Source organism: Bos taurus, chromosome 16 (genome assembly GCF_002263795.3).
Source record: "Bos taurus isolate L1 Dominette 01449 registration number 42190680 breed Hereford chromosome 16, ARS-UCD2.0, whole genome shotgun sequence".
In the NCBI taxonomy this organism is placed as follows: Eukaryota; Metazoa; Chordata; class Mammalia; order Artiodactyla; family Bovidae; genus Bos; species Bos taurus.
The window spans coordinates 49617805-49637604 of record NC_037343.1 but is presented as its reverse complement, the minus strand read 5'-3'; the positions used below and the strand labels follow the sequence as shown (position 1 = coordinate 49637604).

General features: G+C 54.5%; 1 protein-coding gene and 1 long non-coding RNA gene across 5 annotated transcripts in view; one reads left to right on the top strand and one right to left on the bottom strand.

The window, feature by feature from the left end:
- The window catches only part of PRDM16 (PR/SET domain 16), a 411934-nt gene that overhangs the window by 348113 nt on the left and 44021 nt on the right, over positions 1-19800 (top strand). For 3 of the 4 annotated variants that reach the window (XM_024976786.2, XM_024976785.2, XM_024976787.2), the window contains exon 4: positions 8249-8383. In XM_024976786.2, the coding sequence (XP_024832554.1) occupies positions 8249-8383 (135 nt within the window). Of the gene's footprint in view, positions 1-7599; positions 8011-8248; positions 8384-19800 lie in introns of those variants that run through there. The other variant, XM_015475185.3, reaches the window with a different exon arrangement.
- Positions 774-6712, bottom strand: LOC132342475 (uncharacterized). Its single transcript, XR_009490865.1, has 2 exons — positions 3684-6712; positions 774-2419 (listed from the first exon to the last, which is right to left on the bottom strand). It is a non-coding gene; the product is annotated as an uncharacterized lncRNA (long non-coding RNA).

Genomic DNA, 19800 nt, shown 5'->3' with positions numbered 1-19800 from the left:
CTTCAGGTTCAATCCCTGGTTGGGGAGATAATATCCCACACATTGCTGTTGTTTAGTTGCTAAGCCGTGTCCAACTCTGTGCAACTCCATGGACTGTAGCCCCCCAGGCTTCTCTGTCCATGGGATTTCCCAGGCAGGAATCCTGGAGTGGGTTGCCATTGACTTCTTCAAGGTATCATCCCAACCGAGGGATGGAACCCTCATCTTCTGTACTGGAAGATGATTCTTTACCACTGAGCCACAAGGGAAGCAAGATCCCACATTCCTTGTGGACAAAAAAAAACAAAGTGTAAAACAGAAGAACTATTGTAACAAATTCAATAAAGACTTTAAAAATGGTCCACATCAAAAAAAAAAACTTTAAGAAAGAAAGAAGTGCCCCAGAAAGGCCACAGAATTCTTGTGCCACCATCTGCTGCCAGCATTACACTGAAGATAGAGCCTCTGGGCAAAGGTGCCCTCTCTAGTGACCACAGCTCCCCGCCACCCCATGAGGGGAGGGGCCCAGGAAGCCTCCCCTACAGCCCCCAGGTGGCCTGGGTCTATGAGGAGGGCCCCCTCCTGCTGGGAGCTGCAGTCAACCTAGGTCTCCCTGCAGTGACCAGGGCTTTCTCTCTGGGGACACCCCAAAACCTCCAGATATTGATGGGAGAGACCCCATACAGGTGGGCAGAGGGACCCTTTTTTAATTAATTTTCATTGGAGTATAGCTGATTGACAGTGTTGTGTTAGTTTCTGTACAGCAAGGTGAATCAGTTACGCATATACATAGATCCACTCTTTCTAGCGTCTTTATTCACACAGGTTATTACAAGATATTGAGTGTATTTCCCTTTGCTATACAATAGGTCCTTATGAGTTATCTATTTTATATATAGCAGTGTGTATTTGTTAATCTCAGACTCCTAGTTTACCCCTCCCCTGTCTTCCCCCCGGTAACCATAAGTTTGCTTTGTGGTGACTGTTTCTGTTTTATAAACAGGCTCATTTGTACTGTTTTTTAGATTCCACATATAAGCAATATCATATGAAACTTGTCTTTCTCTGACTTATTTTACTCAGTACGACTCTCTCCAGTCCATCTACGTCACTGCAAATGGCATCATCTCGTCCCGTTTATGACTGGGTGATATTCCATCGTGTATGTGCACCACATCTTTACCCATCCCTCCTTCAGCGGATGCTTAGGTTGCTTTCATGTCCTGGCTGTTGTAAACAGTGCGGCAGTGAACATTGTGGGCAGAGGGATATTTGAAGGGAGACACCCAAGATGGAGCCTGTTTGCTGAGGGCCCCTCTCCTACCCACTACCAGGGCTGGTTTTTCACTTGGGAGCCCCAGGCAGCCCACGGAAGACTCCTGACTGCCCTGGAGTCTGGGCTTCTTACCCACCTGGCAGACCCAGGAAGGGGCCCTACTTCTGACCAGCACCCTCATCATACTGTAGTGGGCATGCCCCCACCCTGACCCAGCACATTTCTGAAGGACAGTTGAGCAGGTGCCAAGAGCCAAAGAGGCAGCAGATGCCCACTGCCATCCGTGGCCAAAGCTACTTCCCCACAGCACCTGTGCCCTTGAGCGTGGCATAGCTGTGGGCATGGGGCTCTGTTCGGGATGCCTTCACAGAGCTATCAAGGACAAGCCAAGTGTTCTTACAACGTGAGTGCTTGCAAGGAGCCCCAGGTCTCCACAGAAGACAGGAAAGAGGCTATCTAGTTTCAAAGAGGAAACCGAAGCAGGAGCCCAGATAACCCCTGCGTTGTCACATTCAGAGTTTATAATGTCTAGCCTGGAAAGGTAACTATAATCAGAGAGTCTGCCTCCTTCTGGAGCACCCTGGAGGGATGACCACTGAGACCTCCTTGAATCCCCACAGTGACGGGGCACTCTTCCCTTCATGAGGTTCCTTGCCCACCCCAAGGCCTGCCTGTAGGGGCATCTCAGCTGCTGGTCTGAGGTTTCAGCAGACCCCTCCGGTTGCCAATCACCCTGAGGGGCTTCTGTGTCTGAGTGAGTCTCTCATTCATTGATTTCCCTGCAGACTTAAGGGCACTGGTTTCAATCCTCAGTGTGCCTGTTTATTTCTGGTGGGTCAGGACCATGAGCTACGGCCACTGACACAGCCTGCCGTGATGGACGGAACATGCAAGGAAGAAGCTAAGCCCCCAAACACCCGACTCAGCAGGAGCCCTCTGGGCACACCAAGGGCCAGGGACCCTCAGAACAGCCTGCTCAGCCCTGCCTTCACTGAAGCCCCTCTTCTTGTCCCCTGGGTTCTGTTGGCGAGACCAGGAATGTAAGTCCTGCTCTAGGCCAGGCGATGCTCGGAGTCAGAGTAGAATCTCTGCTTTGCCTCTGTTTTACCCTCCAGTTTTCTGAGATGCACACAGACACTGCTGGGAGAGTTGTACAGGCCCCTGCTGAGGAGGGAAAGAAAAAAAAAGAGAGAAATAAACTAAGAATCAGATGGAAGGGAAGGAGGAGAGAAGAGAGCCCAGTGTGGTGAGTTCAGCGTTCTGGGCTCCGGGCTGGGTCCACAGCGCTGTGTACCCCGGGAATGTGGTAGCACAGAGTCTTGGGGCATTTTGTGGGAGATGGTCTGTGAACCTGAGGAAGCACGGTGGCGCCTGGGGGTCAGGATTTCGAGGGAAGAGGCTCTGAAAATCCTGGGGGTATCACCTAGCATTTGGGTATATCAGTGATTCCTGGTCTGGTCTTTGCAGGCATCTGTGGACCCTGAATACAGAGAGTGTGGTTTCTGGGGTCTGGCTCTCAGCGGAGAGGCTCTGCCCACCACTAACAGGAGGAGCTCCCTAGGCAGGGGCCTGGGGCAGCTTCCTAATGGGTTCTAAGCAGCCAGGAAGGAGCAGGCCTGGGAATCTGGCCCCTCGGCCCCTGCGACCTGCTGCTGCGCCATCACGGTCCCCCTCCCAGGCACCGGCTTCCTCTGCAGAACCCCCATCTTGGGCTGTGCTGTTGGGACCCTGAGACCAAGACTGTCTGGCCCTTATCCCCCACCACGCATGCCCCACTGCCCCGGAACTGTCCCACGGAGACCACAGTCAGCAGCCGTGCCCTAGGAGCCCCACGCGGCTCCTTCCAAGCACAAGCCCGTGGACACTGGCTCTCTCTACCCACCCCCTTCATGGGCTCAGGACACAGGCTGGTCTCTGTCTTGAAGGAACAGTGTCCATGAGTTACCTGCTCCCCCTGGAAGCACTCCCTCCCTTCCCACTTCCTCCTCCTTCTCCCCCACCCCACCACTACCTTCCTCTCAGCCTGAGCAGGTGGGGCCCAGTGACCCGCCCCCAGGACGCCTGTCTCCTGGGCAGCCGGGTGACCCTGTCCCGCCAGTGCTTGGTCATGTCACCACCGAGCCCGTAATGAGAGTCAGGACGGAGGATTTATGAGCTCATCCAGGCTCCGCGTCCGCACCCGGCAGAGGTGTTTTCAGAAAGCCTTTCCCCCACCTCCTTCCATCAAAAGAATGGACTTTCTGTTCTAGCTACTCGTGGATGCCATAAATCCTGGCATGTGTGTGCGTGCGTGTGTGTATGTGTGCGTACGTGTGCACGCGTGCACATGCGGGTGCCTGCGGGCAGGACAGCCCGCACAGCTTGGTGGCTGGACGTGTGGCTCTGAATCAGCTCAAGAAGGTGTCTGGGTGAGAAGGATGAGACCTACCACTGGTCCCAGCACTGGGCTCAGGCCTCTTCTGCGCCGAGTTGCAGTAGCAGAACATGGAGCCGAGGGGCCGGACTCCCAGGCTTGCTCCCTCCTGGCTTCTCAGAACCCATTAGACAGCTGACAACAGACGTGTCCGCATCCTCACCGGCATGCACACCCCAGACGGGCCCATTAAACGTGAGGGAGCAAGCCCAGCAGCGAGCCCACAGATTCGAAGTGCAGGAAACCTCAAAAGATGTGCAAAAAAAATTGTCAAGGTTAAGAATTTTTCCATGCCTTTGCTTCATACTCGGCCTTTCTGGTGGGGGTGATTTACGAGCTGGGGAAGCTGGTAGGGGGATAAGGGGTGGAGAGGCCAGTGGGGGAAAGCAGGCAGGAGGGCAGCTTTCTTTGGAGGCCCTGGGGCCCCCAAGGCTCAGCCCCAAGCAGCCCAGAGTCAGGCTTCGAGTGCCATCAGGCAGGGGGCCCGGACCCTAGATCTGCAGAGAGACCCCGCCTGAGGCCGTAGCAGCCTCTAGGCCACTGCCCGCCAATGTCGCCCTGGGAGATTTGGGGGTAGGGGGTGGCTGGGCCCTCCCCAGTTCATGAACCGAGCTTGCAGCCTGGACCATGGGCTCTAATGTCACCCACTACTCCTCTGTCCACTTCTACCAGTATTGGCCTCCTGAGACAAGGCCCTGACACAGAGCAAACCAGGCCTTGGGCCCTGCTGAGCTGGACCTTGATGTGTCCTTATGGGCCCTGGAAGGTCTCATTCCTAAACAGGCAGGAGAGGGGACCTGTGGCCACTCGGGCCTGCTTGCTGGGTCCCAGAGCAGACAGGGAGACCCCCTCTCTGACTCCAGACACCATGCAATGAAGGTGGGGGGCCTGGGCTGGGGGCTGCCCTGCTCTAGGGGGCCTCCGCCAGCCTCCACCCAGGAGGTCCGCAGTGGTGAGCAGGGGGCAGTGCTGGCTCAGAGAGACCTCAGCCCACTCAGGTGGTAATATGAGCGTCCCAGAGGCCACATCCATGGCTGTGAGGAGAGAAGGGCAGAGACAGAAGGAAAGGAGGCCAAGGGGAGATGGACATCACCACCCATTTCTCCCCATCTGGAGTCAGAAACGGCACAGCCCACCAGGCACAGCCCCAAACAAGAAGCCAGGCCTACAGCCTCCTGCTCGCTTGGCCTGAGGCCTGAGCTGGGGCCACTCCTAGGAACATCTCTCTGGTCTGAAACAGAAAAGCAGCAGCTTCCAGATCAGGCTTCTGTCCTCCTGGTCCATCATCCAGGTGTGCCCAGGTGTGCCCTGGTGTGCCCCACAGAGATGAGACTGAGACATGGTCCTGGCAACAGGGGTAGTAAGGCCCACACCACCCAACCTGGTCCTGCATTGGTGCTTTGGGGACCCAAGACCAGGGTTTCTTGTGCCTCCGTGGAGGAAGGTCAGCCTCCCCTGCTACCTCTCAGGGAGGAATGGTTTATTCTCTTTCAGAGGAAGGAGTTAACCAAGACCTCCTCTGTCACCCCAGAAAACCACCTGGGTTGCTCATGAGGGAGAAGGGATCCCTGGACCTTGAGAGGTCTTTAGGAAGTGATAGCCACCCTGTGGTCGTCCAAGTGGTTGAGCTTGGGAACCAGGGAAGTTTCCCAAGAGGGGCTGCTGAGCACACAGGGAAGACACACCAGGAGCTGGGCAGGGGACCTGGAGTACTTGTTGCCTCTGAGCTCTGGGCCCTGCACCCAAGAAGGATGGAGACAGGCTGGAGGCCCTGGAACAGTGTCCACGCAGGGGAGCCACTGGCTGTGTCCACATTCAGACACACTTGAGAGGCCTGTGGATGTTTGGTGAATGTGGGCCGTCACGTGGAGGAGAGATGCCTGCTCCGGGAGGACTGAGAGGGGCTGAGTAGGAGGGAGGATCCTGCCATGTCCTCCTAGGGAGGAAGTGGATTGTCTGGGCGGCCGCAGGGTGTGCAGGCAGAGGTGCGGACTTGCTCCCACGCTCAGGCAGGGCACGGGTATGGGACTAGAGGATGAACGTGGGATCGTCCAGCTGTCCTACAGTGGTGCAGAATCTGCTAGAACCAAGAGTCAATGGGTTGTCCTTGATCCAGCCTTCTGGGCTTCTCTGTCCCACTCCCCGTAAATCCTTTGAGAAATGAAGGGTCAAGCACCATCTCGGGGGTGACAGGAGACACAGGGGTGTGCACGCGATGGTTGCAATGGCTCACAGTGTCATTTACCATCTCTGCATATCCCAGACTGGACCGTGGGCGGCATGGTGAGGGAGACTGAGAGAAACAGACAGAGACAGAGAGAGTTGGCCAGCCCCCACCTGGCCACACCCACCTGTGAAGATGCTGGATGAGGGGCACAGGGATGGAGTGGGGAGGAGCGCGGTGGGGGTCCCTGGGCCTTGGCCAGCCGGCCCCTCTTCCTCCCTGTGATGCAGGGAGGTGGCGGGCGCCTCGCCGAGTGGAGGTGCCACTAACCACAGCTTTGCTTGGTGGGTCTCTTGTGGGTTTCCTGCAGTTGGGGTGGGAGGTAAGAGGAGGGGCTGGCGAGAGGCGTTAGTGCTGGGGGCGGGGTCTCTCCCTGTGGCCTGGGCTCCCTCCCCGAGCCCACAGTGGCCTCCTGGTGCGGCCAAGAGCAGGTCGTGGCCCTTCACCCCTGCAGCCACACTGTCCCAGGCTCTCTGGGCTCTCGCCTTTCTTTCAGAATGAGGCCCATTCGCTTAAAGTCTCCAAAATGGAGAATTATCAGAGTGGAGGCCTCTGGGCTCACAGCCCCGTCCAGGTCCGCTCAGCAGCTGCTCAGAGACTCGTCGTGACTGGGCGGCTGCCATGGGCTCCAAGGGGTGGGGTGTGGTCACACAGAAGGCCTGCAGGTGGGTTCTGGGCTTCCCACAGCAAAGCAGCCTCCCGAAACCTTGCTGACTCACCGGCTGCTCAGGACCCTTGGTCATTTAGAAAGTGTCCATGGACATTTGGGAGGCATCTGAGCTGTTTATAAGGTGTCCTGATTCTCTGGCCAGAAGTGGGCTTCTCAGGCCTCAGGGGCAGCCTCCCTCCCTTCCCGGGTCCTTACCTATTCACCAGATGGCACTGGGGAGACCCCAGGGAATAGAGGCTGTGGCACCTATATTTAGCCTCCTCAGTTTGTCCCCTGCCCTGACGTCACTGGGTCCCGCTGACACCTGCTCCTATCACACCTGCCCACCTGAACACATCTGCCCACCCACCTGAATGCACCTGCCCACCTGGACACACTGACCACCTGGATACCCTTGCCTACATGGACACCTCTACCCACCTAGACATCCCTGCCTACCTGGACTCACTTGCCCACCTGAATAATCCTGCCCACCTGGACACTCTTGCCAACATGGACACACACACCCATCTGGACACCTCTGCCCACCTGGACACTCCTGCCTACCTGGACACACCTGTCCATCTAGACAATCCTGGACACCCCTGCCCACCTGAACAATCCTGCCCACCTAGACAATCCTGCCCAAATAAATTATTCTGCCCACCTGGACACCCCGCCAACCTGGGCAATCCTACCCACCTGAATTATCCTGCCCACCTGGACACCCCTTGCCCAGCTAGACATCCCTGCCCGTCAGAACACCTACTTCTGGTCCTCAGTGTAGTGGTGTCCTCAGCCCCACCCCCTCTCCTCCTAGCCTCCCAGCCCAGCTGCCCAGAAAGCTCGCCCACAGTACCACTGGGCTCCACGGCTCTGGATCTCTGAGCAGGCACTGATAGAGCAGGTGGGAGGGACTCTGTTTACAGTTCCCACCTCGGGGCCCGGTAGCTTCAGGGAGGCCCCCCTCAGCAGGGCCAGCAGTCAGGTCTTCTGGGCGATGGCCTGCTCGGAGCTGCACGTGCTGGAGAAGCACCCTGCCTCTGCCTGTCAGAAGCATGTTCAGAGAACACAGCAACAACAAAGCACCTAACACGGGTCGAACCCGCGGGGCCTCTGCAGGCAGGGCATCTGCAAGCCCCCGGTGTCAGGTGGAAACTTCCACTTTTAAGAAAACCCAACGGTTCTCCTTCTTGCAGGCTGCTGTGAACACGCACGCTTGCACACATGCGCACACAGGCACACACGCGTGCGCACAGCACGTGCACAGAGATGCGCCTGCAGCCACACCCCAACCACACCTTCACCTTCGAGATCGCTCATCTCCAGCCCACACCCCGTGCTCTCAGCAGAGGGCTCTGCTCTCGGACACAGCGGCCTCTGCTTTCTCACATGTGGGGCGGCTCGCTGGGGAGTTTTTGCAGCCCCGGTGGCACTTTTATGGCTCTGCCAGGGCAGTGATCTACTCGGTGAGAAAGACAGGGCCATCCTCCTACCTCTGCACTGGGCTCCCTCCCGGAGGGATGGCGGGCTGGGTGGGCCGAGTGCCTCGCCAATGCCCGGAGGGTCGGCTGATGTCCAGTGGCTGAAGAGCCTTCCTCCTCTGAGCCCCAGTGGTGACTTCTCCCACTGGGCAAACACAGAGTGCGTCGGCCCTAGCACACAGGATGCCTCTGAGCTTTCTTGGTTCTCTCTCTTGCCCGGCAGATCTCCGAGGACCTGGACAGTGGGAAGCTCTGTGTGGATGCTCAGCACGCCGGGGCTGGCAGCTGGCTCAAGTACATCCGCGTGGCATGCTCCTGTGACGACCAGAACCTCACCATGTGTCAGATCAACGAGCAGGTAGGTCCGGGCTCGCACGGAGCCTTGTCCTTGGGGCCTTGGTACCGAGGCGGACGGGAATGCGGGCGCCGAGGTGAAGGGTTAACTGCGCCTCTGCCAAGCCCATCCTGCAGCGGGGGCGGGGAGGGCTACTTGACACTTGGCCAGTGCCGAGTTTCCGGGAACTTGGTGACACCCCACGAATGCCTTTGCCCCATGGCCTCGCCTGGGGCTGATGGGGCCTGAGAGCCGAAGATGACGGTTTATGGGAAGAAACGTGGCCAGGAGCAGGCAAGGACCGAAACCACAGGGTCCACGTTCTAACAAATGTCACCCATGTGAGAGAAGTGGAGAACCAGACCCCTCTGCTTGAGAGTCGTGTCTGAATGGCTGTTCATCCCAGCTGCCTGGAAGGGTTCCACACTTGCCGTCTGGAAGGCTGAGAAGAGACCCCAGCTGCCCAGAGGTCCCCAGAATCGCTGCGACAGCATAGCCAGCCTGCAGAAGTGACCAGCCACATTTTGCACAAATCCTGGCCCTGCTAGAAGCCAATTGATGTTTTTCCTGAGATGCATGGTCTGGGCTTCTGTGCCTGTCCCACCAGAGCTAAGGAACTCTTCGGCTTCTGCTGCTGCCCCCAGGAGGTAGAAGACCCTCTTGACATGCTGGATCCTTACCGCTTCGTGTCCATGCTGGTGCTGGGCTGCAGGCATCCAGTCTCAGGAACCAATCAAGACAGAAGATGCCACGTGGAGTTTCTACTACGAAGACAATGTGTCCCCGGGTCTGGAAGCACTTAGTCCATGTTTTCATCACAAGTTTGCAAGTGGCCCCCAGAGACCCTGCTCAGAGCCAGGCCCTTCGGACCACGCTTTCACCAAGTCCCCAGAGTAAGTCTTCCTCAAGATGCCTGGGGGCCCATCCCCATCCATCACAGGAGTTTGCTTTTGCCTCTGTTTTGGGGTTACCCATGAGATTTCATTTGCAAAAAAAGGGTTCCATTGCTTTAAAAAATGTCTGTGGAGACCACATAACAGAGGATGCAGCTCCAAGTCATCTGTGCAAACTCTTAAAAGCCATTTGAGGCTCCTCACTCTAGAGGAAAAAAAATTTGCACCAAGAAATGCAGAGACCTCACACCCAGGAGGCCCCAGGACCTACATGGATTGCTAGGCAACTCGCCCTCATCTCCTCAGCCCCTTTCCCGGCCATGCGGGCTCAGCCTGGACTGAGCAGCTCTTCCTCCCTCTGGTAGATACGATCTGGTGAAGCTCAGATCCACCTCTACCATTGAGATGTCTACAGCTTCCACTGGGAACCCAATGTTCTGAAAATAAGTAATTTTTAAATTACAAAATATATTGCTGAAAGAAAACAAAAGAACCGTCATAAAAATTAGCACAGTACTTAAAAAAAAGACACTTTTTCTCCTTCTAGATGAGCATAAAATGTAAGCGAAGGAGAATTAGGTTTAAGGTGCATGGAAAGATGGTCCTTCCTTTGGCCTTTCCTTGCAGAGAGCATGGTTCCATGGTCATGTGTCTGGGAGCCGAGGGGCAGTGGGGAAAAAAAAAAAAAAAAAAACCACCAGGAGGCCAGGTCCAGCCAGGACTGCACTTCTGTGAGATACAGAATAAAATAGTGAAGGATCCAGATTTTTTATTTAAAAATAAATAAATGTTAGTTAGAGTGTCTGAACCAAATTTAAGCCATGAAGTAAATATCTTTATGTGGCAAGCTTCTGAAAAAGCAAGCAGACGTATTGTCTGTTCTCAAAGAGAAGTCTGTCTTCCGACATCTTTGTTTTATTATTAATATTTTAGGTTAGCTTTTATTTCAGCTCCATGTAGGGTCCAGATGGAATTCACTGCCTTGCAGCAAACTTTTTCCTTTGTCAGGACCAGCAGACAGGAATACCCTTAACTCAGAGATTCCCTTTCACTTCATCCCACTTTTGTCCCCTCAATGCTTCCCATTCCAAAGCTCCATCCCACAGTCAAAAACACACCTGATTCTAATACTTCAACCCAATGTGACATCAAAATTTCATCCTCGCCTGCTGGATGTTTTGAACAGCCTAAAAGTGGGAGATTCATTATCTCCACTTCAGCTCACAGACTCAGAGAGGACATGGGTACACATTTAAGCAGACACAACAGTGAAGTGGCCTGAAGCAGCAAAAATTTCCCTGCCTGGGGCCTTTCAAACCCTCCATCCTCCGATAGAGAGAGGAGCCCTCTGCCAGGCCTCCACGGCCCATGGTGGGTGGTTCCTGCTATTACTGGGCAACCAATGTCCCCATCTGAAAACCTAACTGCGTGGCTGTGGCCTCCAGACACCTAGGAAGGCAGAGGCCAAGAGGCACAAGGAGGCGGCCACATCTCAGATCTCAAAGGAAAATGGGTAATTTGTGGGACGTAATTTTCCTGAGAAATAATACAAACAATTTTAAATTCTTATAATGATAGGAAAGGGCTTCCCTGATGGCTCAGATGGTAAAGAATCTGCCTGCAATGCGGGAGACCCGGGTTCGATCCCTGGTTTGGGAAGACCCCTGGAGAAGGGAGCAGCAAACCACTCCAGGATTCTTGCCTAGAGAATCCCATGCACAGAGGAGCCTGGCGGGCTATAGTCCACAGGGTTGCAAAGAGTCGGACACGACTTTGTGACTCACACGCGCGCACACACACACACACATACTAGATTTCAAACTGTTTAGTAGTCAGTCTCTTGAAACCCGGCTTTCTCTCCCCTGGGACAGCCACGTGGCCCAGCAGAAGGGCTTCCGTCCCCCAGTCCCGACCAGTGGAAGCTCAGCTCACTGCAAAGGGACCGACGTGACCCTGTGTGGAGCTGGAGTAAAACCATCCCTGAAATATTAATAATAAAACAAATAATTTTGAAGACAGGCTTCTCTTTGAGAAGGAAACATTACACGGTATTAATGGGGTTTCTCGGATTGCCCTAATCCCAAGAGTTTCCACCAGGATTTCCTGGCACTTAGGAACCCCTACATATGCACACACGCACACACAAACATACACACACGCACACATACACAGAGACACACTGAAGGGAACAACTTCCCTCTCTCTCCCCCTCACCCCTAACCCACCCTCACACCTGTACAGGACATCACCTCCCAACACAGCACAGACACGGAAGGGAAGGCACCCAGACTGAAGATCTGAGATCCATGAAAACAGCTTCAGGGTTTCCAGGTGGTATTCGGTAGAGAAATCACTTCGGTCAGAAAAGTTCTAACTTGACCCATGACCTGAACCCCAATGTCCAGAAGTCCAGGGGGACCAGGCAGGAAAGAGTCACTTAAGGAGAAAGTTCCCAAAGCTGCAGCAGCCAGAGGACTTGAGGCAGCTCTTCATGGGCCTCCTGGATGGTCTCCAGTCCTCTGGAGACAGCCACACAGGGGCAGTGGGCTGAGGTTAGGGGTCTCGACACCCTCAGTCCAGCAAGGTCTCTGCTGGCATCCAGATGGGCTGTGGGGACAGATGCAGCCTGCATGCCCCGTGTGGTTCTGAGAGGGTGGTGGGCCCTCCAGCTGCTTTGAGAGTGCTGAGGGAGCCCAGACGCTGGGCAGTGCATCCCCCACCGGACAGACCCCTTCTGTCCGGCCAGGCCTCGTTCTTCCCAGACACTCAGGCTCCTGACCATATGCTCCCCACCCAGCCATGGAGCTGCAGGGGCAGGGCTCAGAGCCCTTCACCAAGTCCTTTTCTGCACCCCTCTTGGAGCCCTGAGGCTCTCAGTGGTCTCTGCCCCACCAGACCTAGGGAGAGGTGACCAGCCCGTCCCTCCACTCTGTTCCCCAGGCACCACCCTCGGCACCAGCTCCTCCATGGAGCTCTAGATGGGGGCAGCCCTAGGCAGCAAAGGCCACTGCTGCTGCTGCTGCTGCTGCTGCTAAGTCACTTCAGTCATGTCCAACTCTGTGCGACGCCATAGACGGCAGCCCACCAGGCTCCCCCGTCCCTGGGATTCTCCAGTCAAGAACACTGGAGTGGGTTGCCATTTCCGTCTCCAATGCATGAACGTGAAAAGTGAAAGTGAAGTCTCTCAGTCGTGTCCGACTCTTAGTGACCTCATGGACTGCAGCCTACCAGGCTCCTCTGTCCATGGGATTTTCCAAGGCAAGAGTACTGGAGTGGGGTGCCATTGTCTTCTCCGGTAAAGGCCACAGGGGCCTTGAATTTCTCCCTGCACCCAGCCTGTCACCTAAAGGTGACCCACAGGCAGTCCTGAGGCCACACGAGCTTTGGGGTGGCCCGGCTGCCAGGAGCAAAACATGCACAGCAGACAGCTGTGGGGGAACAAGCTTCTCTCTGTGATTTTGGGGGGTGGTCAGACCACAGCATAGAACCCGGGGTGCCTGGTTCACCTTCCCAGCTTAGCAGGAGTGGAAGGCAAGGATCCCTTGGTGCCTTGATTCACTCTGGGAGGCAAGACCCTCGCCCACCCTCCCCAGGGACTTCGCAGCCCTCCCCTGCCCCTAGCATCCTCCAACTCCCACTTTTCTTTTTGGAATCGAGACCCTCAGATCTCCCTTGGGTGGCTCTTTCTCCCACCGTGATAAGCAAACAAGTTGGTTTCAGATGTCTCAGGAGACACGGACAGGATCTGTTCTTGGATTTGTTTTATGTATTTATTTTATTAATTTATTTATTTTGGCTGTGCTGGGTCTGCGTTGCTGTGCACAGGTTTTCTCTAGTTGCGGCGAGTGGCGGCTTCTCTCTAGTTGTGGTGTGCGGGCTTCTCATCATGCTGGCTTCTCTTGTTGTGAAGCATGGGTTATAGGCACTTGGGCTTGGGTATTTGCAGCACTGGGTTCAACAGCCGCGGCTCCAGAGCATAGGCTCAGTAGTTGTGGTGCATGGGCTTAGTTACTCCTCAGCATGTGGAATCTTCCTGGACCAGGGATCAAACCCGTGTCCCCTGCATTGGCAGGTGGATTCCCAACCCCTGGACCGCCTGCGAAGTCCTGCATTTGTTTTAGTGATAAGAAAGAAAACAAGCGCTTGGAAATAAAGTGCCCTCCAGAGCAAGCAAAGGCCAGAAGAGGCCTGCACACAGTCCAGCTCCTTCTCCTGTTCCCACATCACCTTGACAGAGCAAGGATGTTGGTGGCCGGATGTCAGGTGGCCGATGAGGCTGAAGATGGTGCAACATGATACTGGGGTCACTTGCACACACTGGGGAGCACGACTCAGGGGCTGGACCCCCAGCACACCTCGGAAGGGCTGCGAGGTCCGCACTGCACCCCAACCCACCCGGGCTGGCCAGCCAGGCATCAGGAAAAGCCACCACCACCAGCACATTCTGGGAGAGGCAAGGGTCCGCATCTCCCCAAAGCGAAAGCAGACAAAGGCTAATCTCCTTCACAGAGCGTGTTAAAACAATGCCATTTTATTAGTGGATGCCCATCCTTCAGAGCCGGCACTTAGAGGACGAGAACCCAGGGTTTCCGGGCAAAGCTCAAAGCGTGTTCTTTTGCTTTCGTTCTGCCCTGACTTGGAGTAGCCCCCTCTCCACTGCCCACCCCCGTGTCAGGGTTAGCGGTCTGCCAGGGCTGGGATTCTAAACGATGGCTGTGCCGTGCCTACTGCCCTGCTCTGCCCTGGTCGTGGAAGGCCCATCCCTCCCTCCACGGCGTTTAAATTAAAAACGGATTGGCCGTTTCAATGGTAGCTTCCAAACAATTAGATACAATTTTCCCTTCGAAAATTAGAAAGATGAGGAATTCATTTTAACACTTTTTAAATTTGCAAAAGACTTCTTTAAAAAATAGAGCAAATTATTTTGCATCAGAAAACCATTGCATTTTTACTCCCCAGAGCACACTGACCATCTCTGGGGCAAAGAATAAGGTATCAATTCACAGTACCGGTTATCATTTTCCACAACCTATATTTTTTCCCTCTTAATTAAGTGGAAGTGAATATACTTTATTAGAAGAAGCCACTTAAGTATGATGAAGACAATTTATGACCTGTAATTTATATTTATATTTTTTAAAATCTAGCTAACTGTATATTATATATTTTTATATTATATGTGAATGTGATAATTTATAGATAATAAATATATACATAACATCCAGGTACAAACCGTACAACTAAGAAAGAGAGGGGTATACAGATAACTTTTAATGTTGAGCTGCTGGGAAGGTGACAGAATATATATATAAAGGCAGAAAGTGAAGATTTAGGCACAGGCTGCTCCTGCCACACACAGGAAGAGAGGGACATGGCAAATCCAGGGGTGACAAGCCGCCTCCCCTCTCTCAGCCAGAGGAAGGGATCATCTGCTCGTTCCTAGAGCCTGCGGGTGGTAACAAACCCCAAGCAATCAGCGCCGGCCCCTTCCTTTTCTGTCCTGAAACAGCCAGGCAGGCAAAGGGAAATAAAGACCTGCCCACACTCTCAGCAGCTCCAAACACTTGCTTCCCAGCTTCATTCTGGAGCATCACCTGGGCTGTTTCTTAAAATCCAAAGCTAACCCCTGTGCCAGCCTCAGGTCTCTGGTATCCACAACTTTCTCCGAGAGAGAGGGTCGGCGTTTGGAGACAGCAAGCAGTGAGGAAACACGGTGACGCCTACCAAGGTCTTGAGGCAGTAAGAGTGCCGGCCTCACCACCTTGCGGAGCCCGGAAAAATGCCCAGGGATAACCCTCGGTCCAGCGTCCTCTCTCTGAAGGCAGACTGGCAACTGGGTGAATTTGCTATTCAGCAAGATCTCGGAGCAATTCAAATTCCCCTTGCTGTGTGCTTCTCTCATGAAAAGCCCCTTGTATGCCATGCGAAAGCCTTCACAAATTCAAGCACAAGTGAATTCCGAAATCCAGGAAGGAGAGCGCTTAATTTTTTTTTTTTTTAAGATAAGCACCTATATATTACTCAAATACGCCTTTAAAGTTTCTCAAACTGATCGGGGGTGGGGAGTGGAGTGGGGGTGGAAACAAAGGGCAGTTCGCTTATCACTTTCATGATTTTCATTTGCTCCTGGAAGGGGAGAGCTGTGGCCTGTATTCAATATACTGGCTGGTGGTCTGCAATCTAGTCCTTTCCACCCAGTGTAGGTCAGATGGAGTTTTTCACCTACTTAAATTTTAAAATTCTAAGATTAAGGTGGAATGAAAATTGTGGAACTTAAAGTCTTTGTGTTTGAAAATAGTATCTGTTCTTGCAAAACTGACTTGGTATTAAAAACAAACTTAAGGAACACTAAGGAGAAAATACACCCAAACTGCCATTATCGATTTGAAATATTTCTTTGTCTTAAAGAATGTTGTTGGAAGAAAAGAAAATGATGTTCATTTTCTTATGAACGTGGCCCATACTGAATCCATTTTTTCTCCGTCAATTTCTGTCTTTTGTTGAGAACGTGGCCATGTATTTGTCCCAGCTCCGTTCACCTACAAGGAGCCGTCTCTTTGTGTCCAGAGATTGTAAAAGGGTCAGGCTAAACACAGTTAGAATCCCAAGGCCCCCTTGTTGGTGTCGGCCGCCCATGTTCAATCAGGTCTCGCCGTTGCAAAGAGAACTGAGATGCTGAACAAGGTCTTAACTCGGGATCAGTTCTGTTTGGCATTGTTATTTTTTAAAGCCGTTTAGAGCAGACATTTATTGGCGCTAGTAAAGTCAGCTGTTGCTGTGGTTTCCTCCACTCTCAGACTCTGAAACCAGACAGAAAATTCCGCCTTGCCACACGATCCAAGGACCGAGACGGTTACACGGTGCTGGGGACGCCACTGTTCAGAGACAAGCCTGGGTACCCAGATGCCAACCTGTAAACAAAGGCAGGTCTGCTCTGAGCCTGGGAAGCAGAGTATCAGAAACCAGGGTTCTTTCTTCCTGGGGGCATAGGCTTCTGTTTCCCTCTTGTGAAAATCCTTAAGACTCAGCCCATCCTTGAAGCCCAGTTAACCCTGGGGTCTGAATATGTCCCACCAAGGGGCACACAATGAAAGGCTGGGGATAAACCAACTTCAGGAATGTTTAAGGGACTGCAATAATAATTTGGTTTCCAGGTGGCTCAGTCAGTGGTAAAGAATCTGCCTGCCAATGCAGAGGATGCGGGAGACGTGAGGTTGATCCCTGGGTCAAGAAGATCCCCTAGAGGAGGAAATGGCAACCCACTCCAGTATTCTTGCCTGGAAAATCCCACAGACAGAGGAGCCTGGCGGGCTACAGTCCATGGGGTGGAAAAGGAGTCGGACACAACTAAGCACACACACAGTAATAATTTATCACCGGCAGAGAAGGGAAGGGGCCGGCGGCACAGTAACTGCACAGCTTGTGCCCTAGCAGTCAGGAGACTCAGTCCCACCTAAGCCCCGCCTTAGTCCCAGGAAGTCACCCGACCCCGCAGACCAGGAAGATAAGGCCTTTGTGCTGCTGGGAACAGGTCGTAAAAGTGCCTGCCGCCTTTGTGTGTTCCAGGGCGGATCCGCGGAGCACGGTGCCCTTAGCCAAGGCAAGGCGGACCGGCTGAGTTTTGAAAAGTTCGTGCGCTTTCCCCGTTCGCAGCTGCGCCCCTTCCTCCAGGTGGAGGCAGGTCGGGGACACCCGCTGCCGCCAGTCCTGCCGCAGGCTCTGCGATCAACTCTAATAGCTATTAACTCAGTCTAGCCGCTCTAGTCCCGGCGGCCCGGGCCGACTGCTCGCCCGCTGCGTGTCCGGCGCTCGCGCCCCCTCCAGGCGCCGGGGCCACCGTCTGTCCCGAGGAGCGGGACTGGGTAGGGGGCGCCCGCCGCACACGGAACTGCTTTTCTTTCCGGCGCGCTAGACCCCACCGGCTGGGAAGGGTCGGTTCCCTCCAAGGGGGTCCGAGGACTGAGTCCGCAGCTCTCGGAGCTGGGACGGGGTAGGGGTGCACAGTGGGGTGGGAGAGAGGAGCGAGAGGGCGTCTCAGAAGATCTGGAAGTCCTGGAGGGCGGGCAGGAGGCGAAAGGCGTTGGGGATGAGACAGGAGTAGACTCCCAGTTCGGAGGTGGGAGGGGGATGTCTGCAGGTCCCGGGCTCTTGGAGGGGTTCGGGGCAGGGAGGGGAGGGAGTCCAGCGATCCTAGAAGGCGGGTGGGGTCCCCCGGGAGGGGGGATTACGGGTCCTGGAAGGGTGGGTGGCCCTCAAAAGGGGTCGGAGGGGGACGCAGAGCCGGAGGCGGAGGCGGGGCGGTGAGCCGCGTCAGCCCCGGAAGCCCGGCGGGAGCAGAAGTCCAGCATCTGGGGACACAGGTCAGAGCGCGCCGTCGGCCTCTCATGTTCCCGGCCCTCACGGGGCGCAGGCCTAGCCGGGGAGGATGCTGCGGGCGGGTCCACATTGCCCTCTAACGGAGACCCTCGGGAAGCCACCGGCCGTCGGCCGGCGCCAGCCTGCACGCAGCAACACAGCGGCCGGCGGGCGCATTAAGCCTGCACTTGCTGGATGCGCTGACTCACCGCTGGGATGAGAGTGCGATTACGCCTGTGTATTAATAAGCCGTGACTCCCAGAGGTGGGATGGGTCAAGGGCTCATCTCGGCTTTGTTCCAGCATGAGATGCACTTCGGGTCTGATTCTAAAATACAGTGGCTGGAGTCTGACTTTAAAAACAAACAATTATTTCAGCCACTGTGTAATTTCTTTTAAACTTTATATTTTGTATTGGAGTCTAGCCAATTAACAATGTTGTGATAGGTTCAGGTGGACAGTGAAGGGATTCAGCCATACATACACATATATCCATTCTCCCCTAAACTCTCCTCCCAGCCAGGCTGCCAGGTGACAGTTGAGCAGAGTTCCATGTGCTGTATGTACAATAGGACCTTACTGGTTATCCATTTTAAAGTTAGCAGTGTGTGCATGTCCATCCCAAGTTCCCTAACTATCCCTTTCCCCTCTCCTTCACCCCTGAACACCATAAGTTCTTTCTCTAAGTCTGTGAGCACTGTGTAATATTTTAGATAAAACAATACAAAACTGGGAGTTTAATAGCAATTGATTTAACTACAGAAGGTAATATGGTACAGTTTCTGTGCTGTGCTCAGTCGTGTCCGATGCTTTGTGGCCCCAGGGACTGGAGTCCACCAGGCTCCACTGTCCATGGGATTTCCCAAGCAAGAATACTGGAGTGGGGTGCCACTTCCTACTCCAGGGGATCTTCCCAACCCAGAGATTGAACCCACATCTGTGTCTTCTGCACTGGCAGAAAGATTCTTTACCACTGTGCCACCTGGGAAGCTTAGTCTCCATTTTAAAAATCTCATCCTTATTTTAGCGACGTGCCAGGGAATAGTTGCCAAATGAAATTACTAGCAAGTACGTATTGTTAAGATGTCTGTACATGTGTCCTTCTACGGGTTACATTCCACCATCCACATGTTCAGCAGGGAATTTGGGGACACCATGTGGCTCTGTTGTCCCTTTGAGAGCACATTGGTGTCATTCTGGAGTTAGTTGAAACTGGTGATCTGTGAGGGCATCCACAGCTGGACTTGGACTAGGGAGAAGGGAAAAGGGCCCCACAAAAGGGGGAAAACTCAGCCTTCCAGATGTCTCCCCGGGGCATGGGGGGAGGTGAGCGGGCAGTGCCCAGGTCAGCCCCCCGGTACCTGAACCGTGCCCAGCCCAACACCCAACCTCCAGAAGCTGCTGAAGAACCTCAGGCAGGAATGGCCTGGAGAAGCCTCCGCCCCCCAGGTCTCCCCAGGCAGATGGACTGGCCTCAGATCCTTCCCTGGCCTCCCAGCCAGTCCTGTGACCAAGCCTTAGCGCTCCTGGAAGTGCCTTCGTTACTGTGCTCTGAAGAGAAACCGGACATCGCACGCCCTGGACTGCGATGTCGAGGGAGTGGCGTGGGAGGCAGTGGACTGGTCTAACAGAAGTGCAGCCTGCCGTCTGGCATTTCCAGATTTAAGATTCAGGGTTCCTGGCGTCAGCCCTGCCCTCGTGAGAGTGGGCACCCCACCCAGAGGAGCTGGTTCCCTGGGATCCAGGGAGGGCAGGGGCCCTGGGCAGGGGCTGGCAAAGGCAAGGAAGGCCTCAGTCTCTCCCAGAGCCTCCCAGGCTGTTGGAGCCTGGTCCCTGGGCCTCATCCCAGACGACGCTGGTCATGCTGCCCTCCTGAGTAGCTGGAGTTTTCCAGATCATGGCCACCACCCACCTTGCAGCTGGTGCTTTTTCAGGGGACACCTTGGCAAGCTACGGGGCTGCTCAGAGTATTGACGCTGGACGCTCGTCCAGTCAGAGCTTGCTTCAGGCTACACACTCTACCCCGAGACCCACCTGACCCCTCTCTGTTTTCAGAGCTATCCCTGATCTCAGACACCCACAGCTGCTGGCACCAAGCTTGTAGCTGGCGCGGGCTCCCCTCTACCTCCCACTGTGGGAGACATGCACACTCATCTGAGACTCACACCTGCCGACCTGGCACACGGGACCGCTG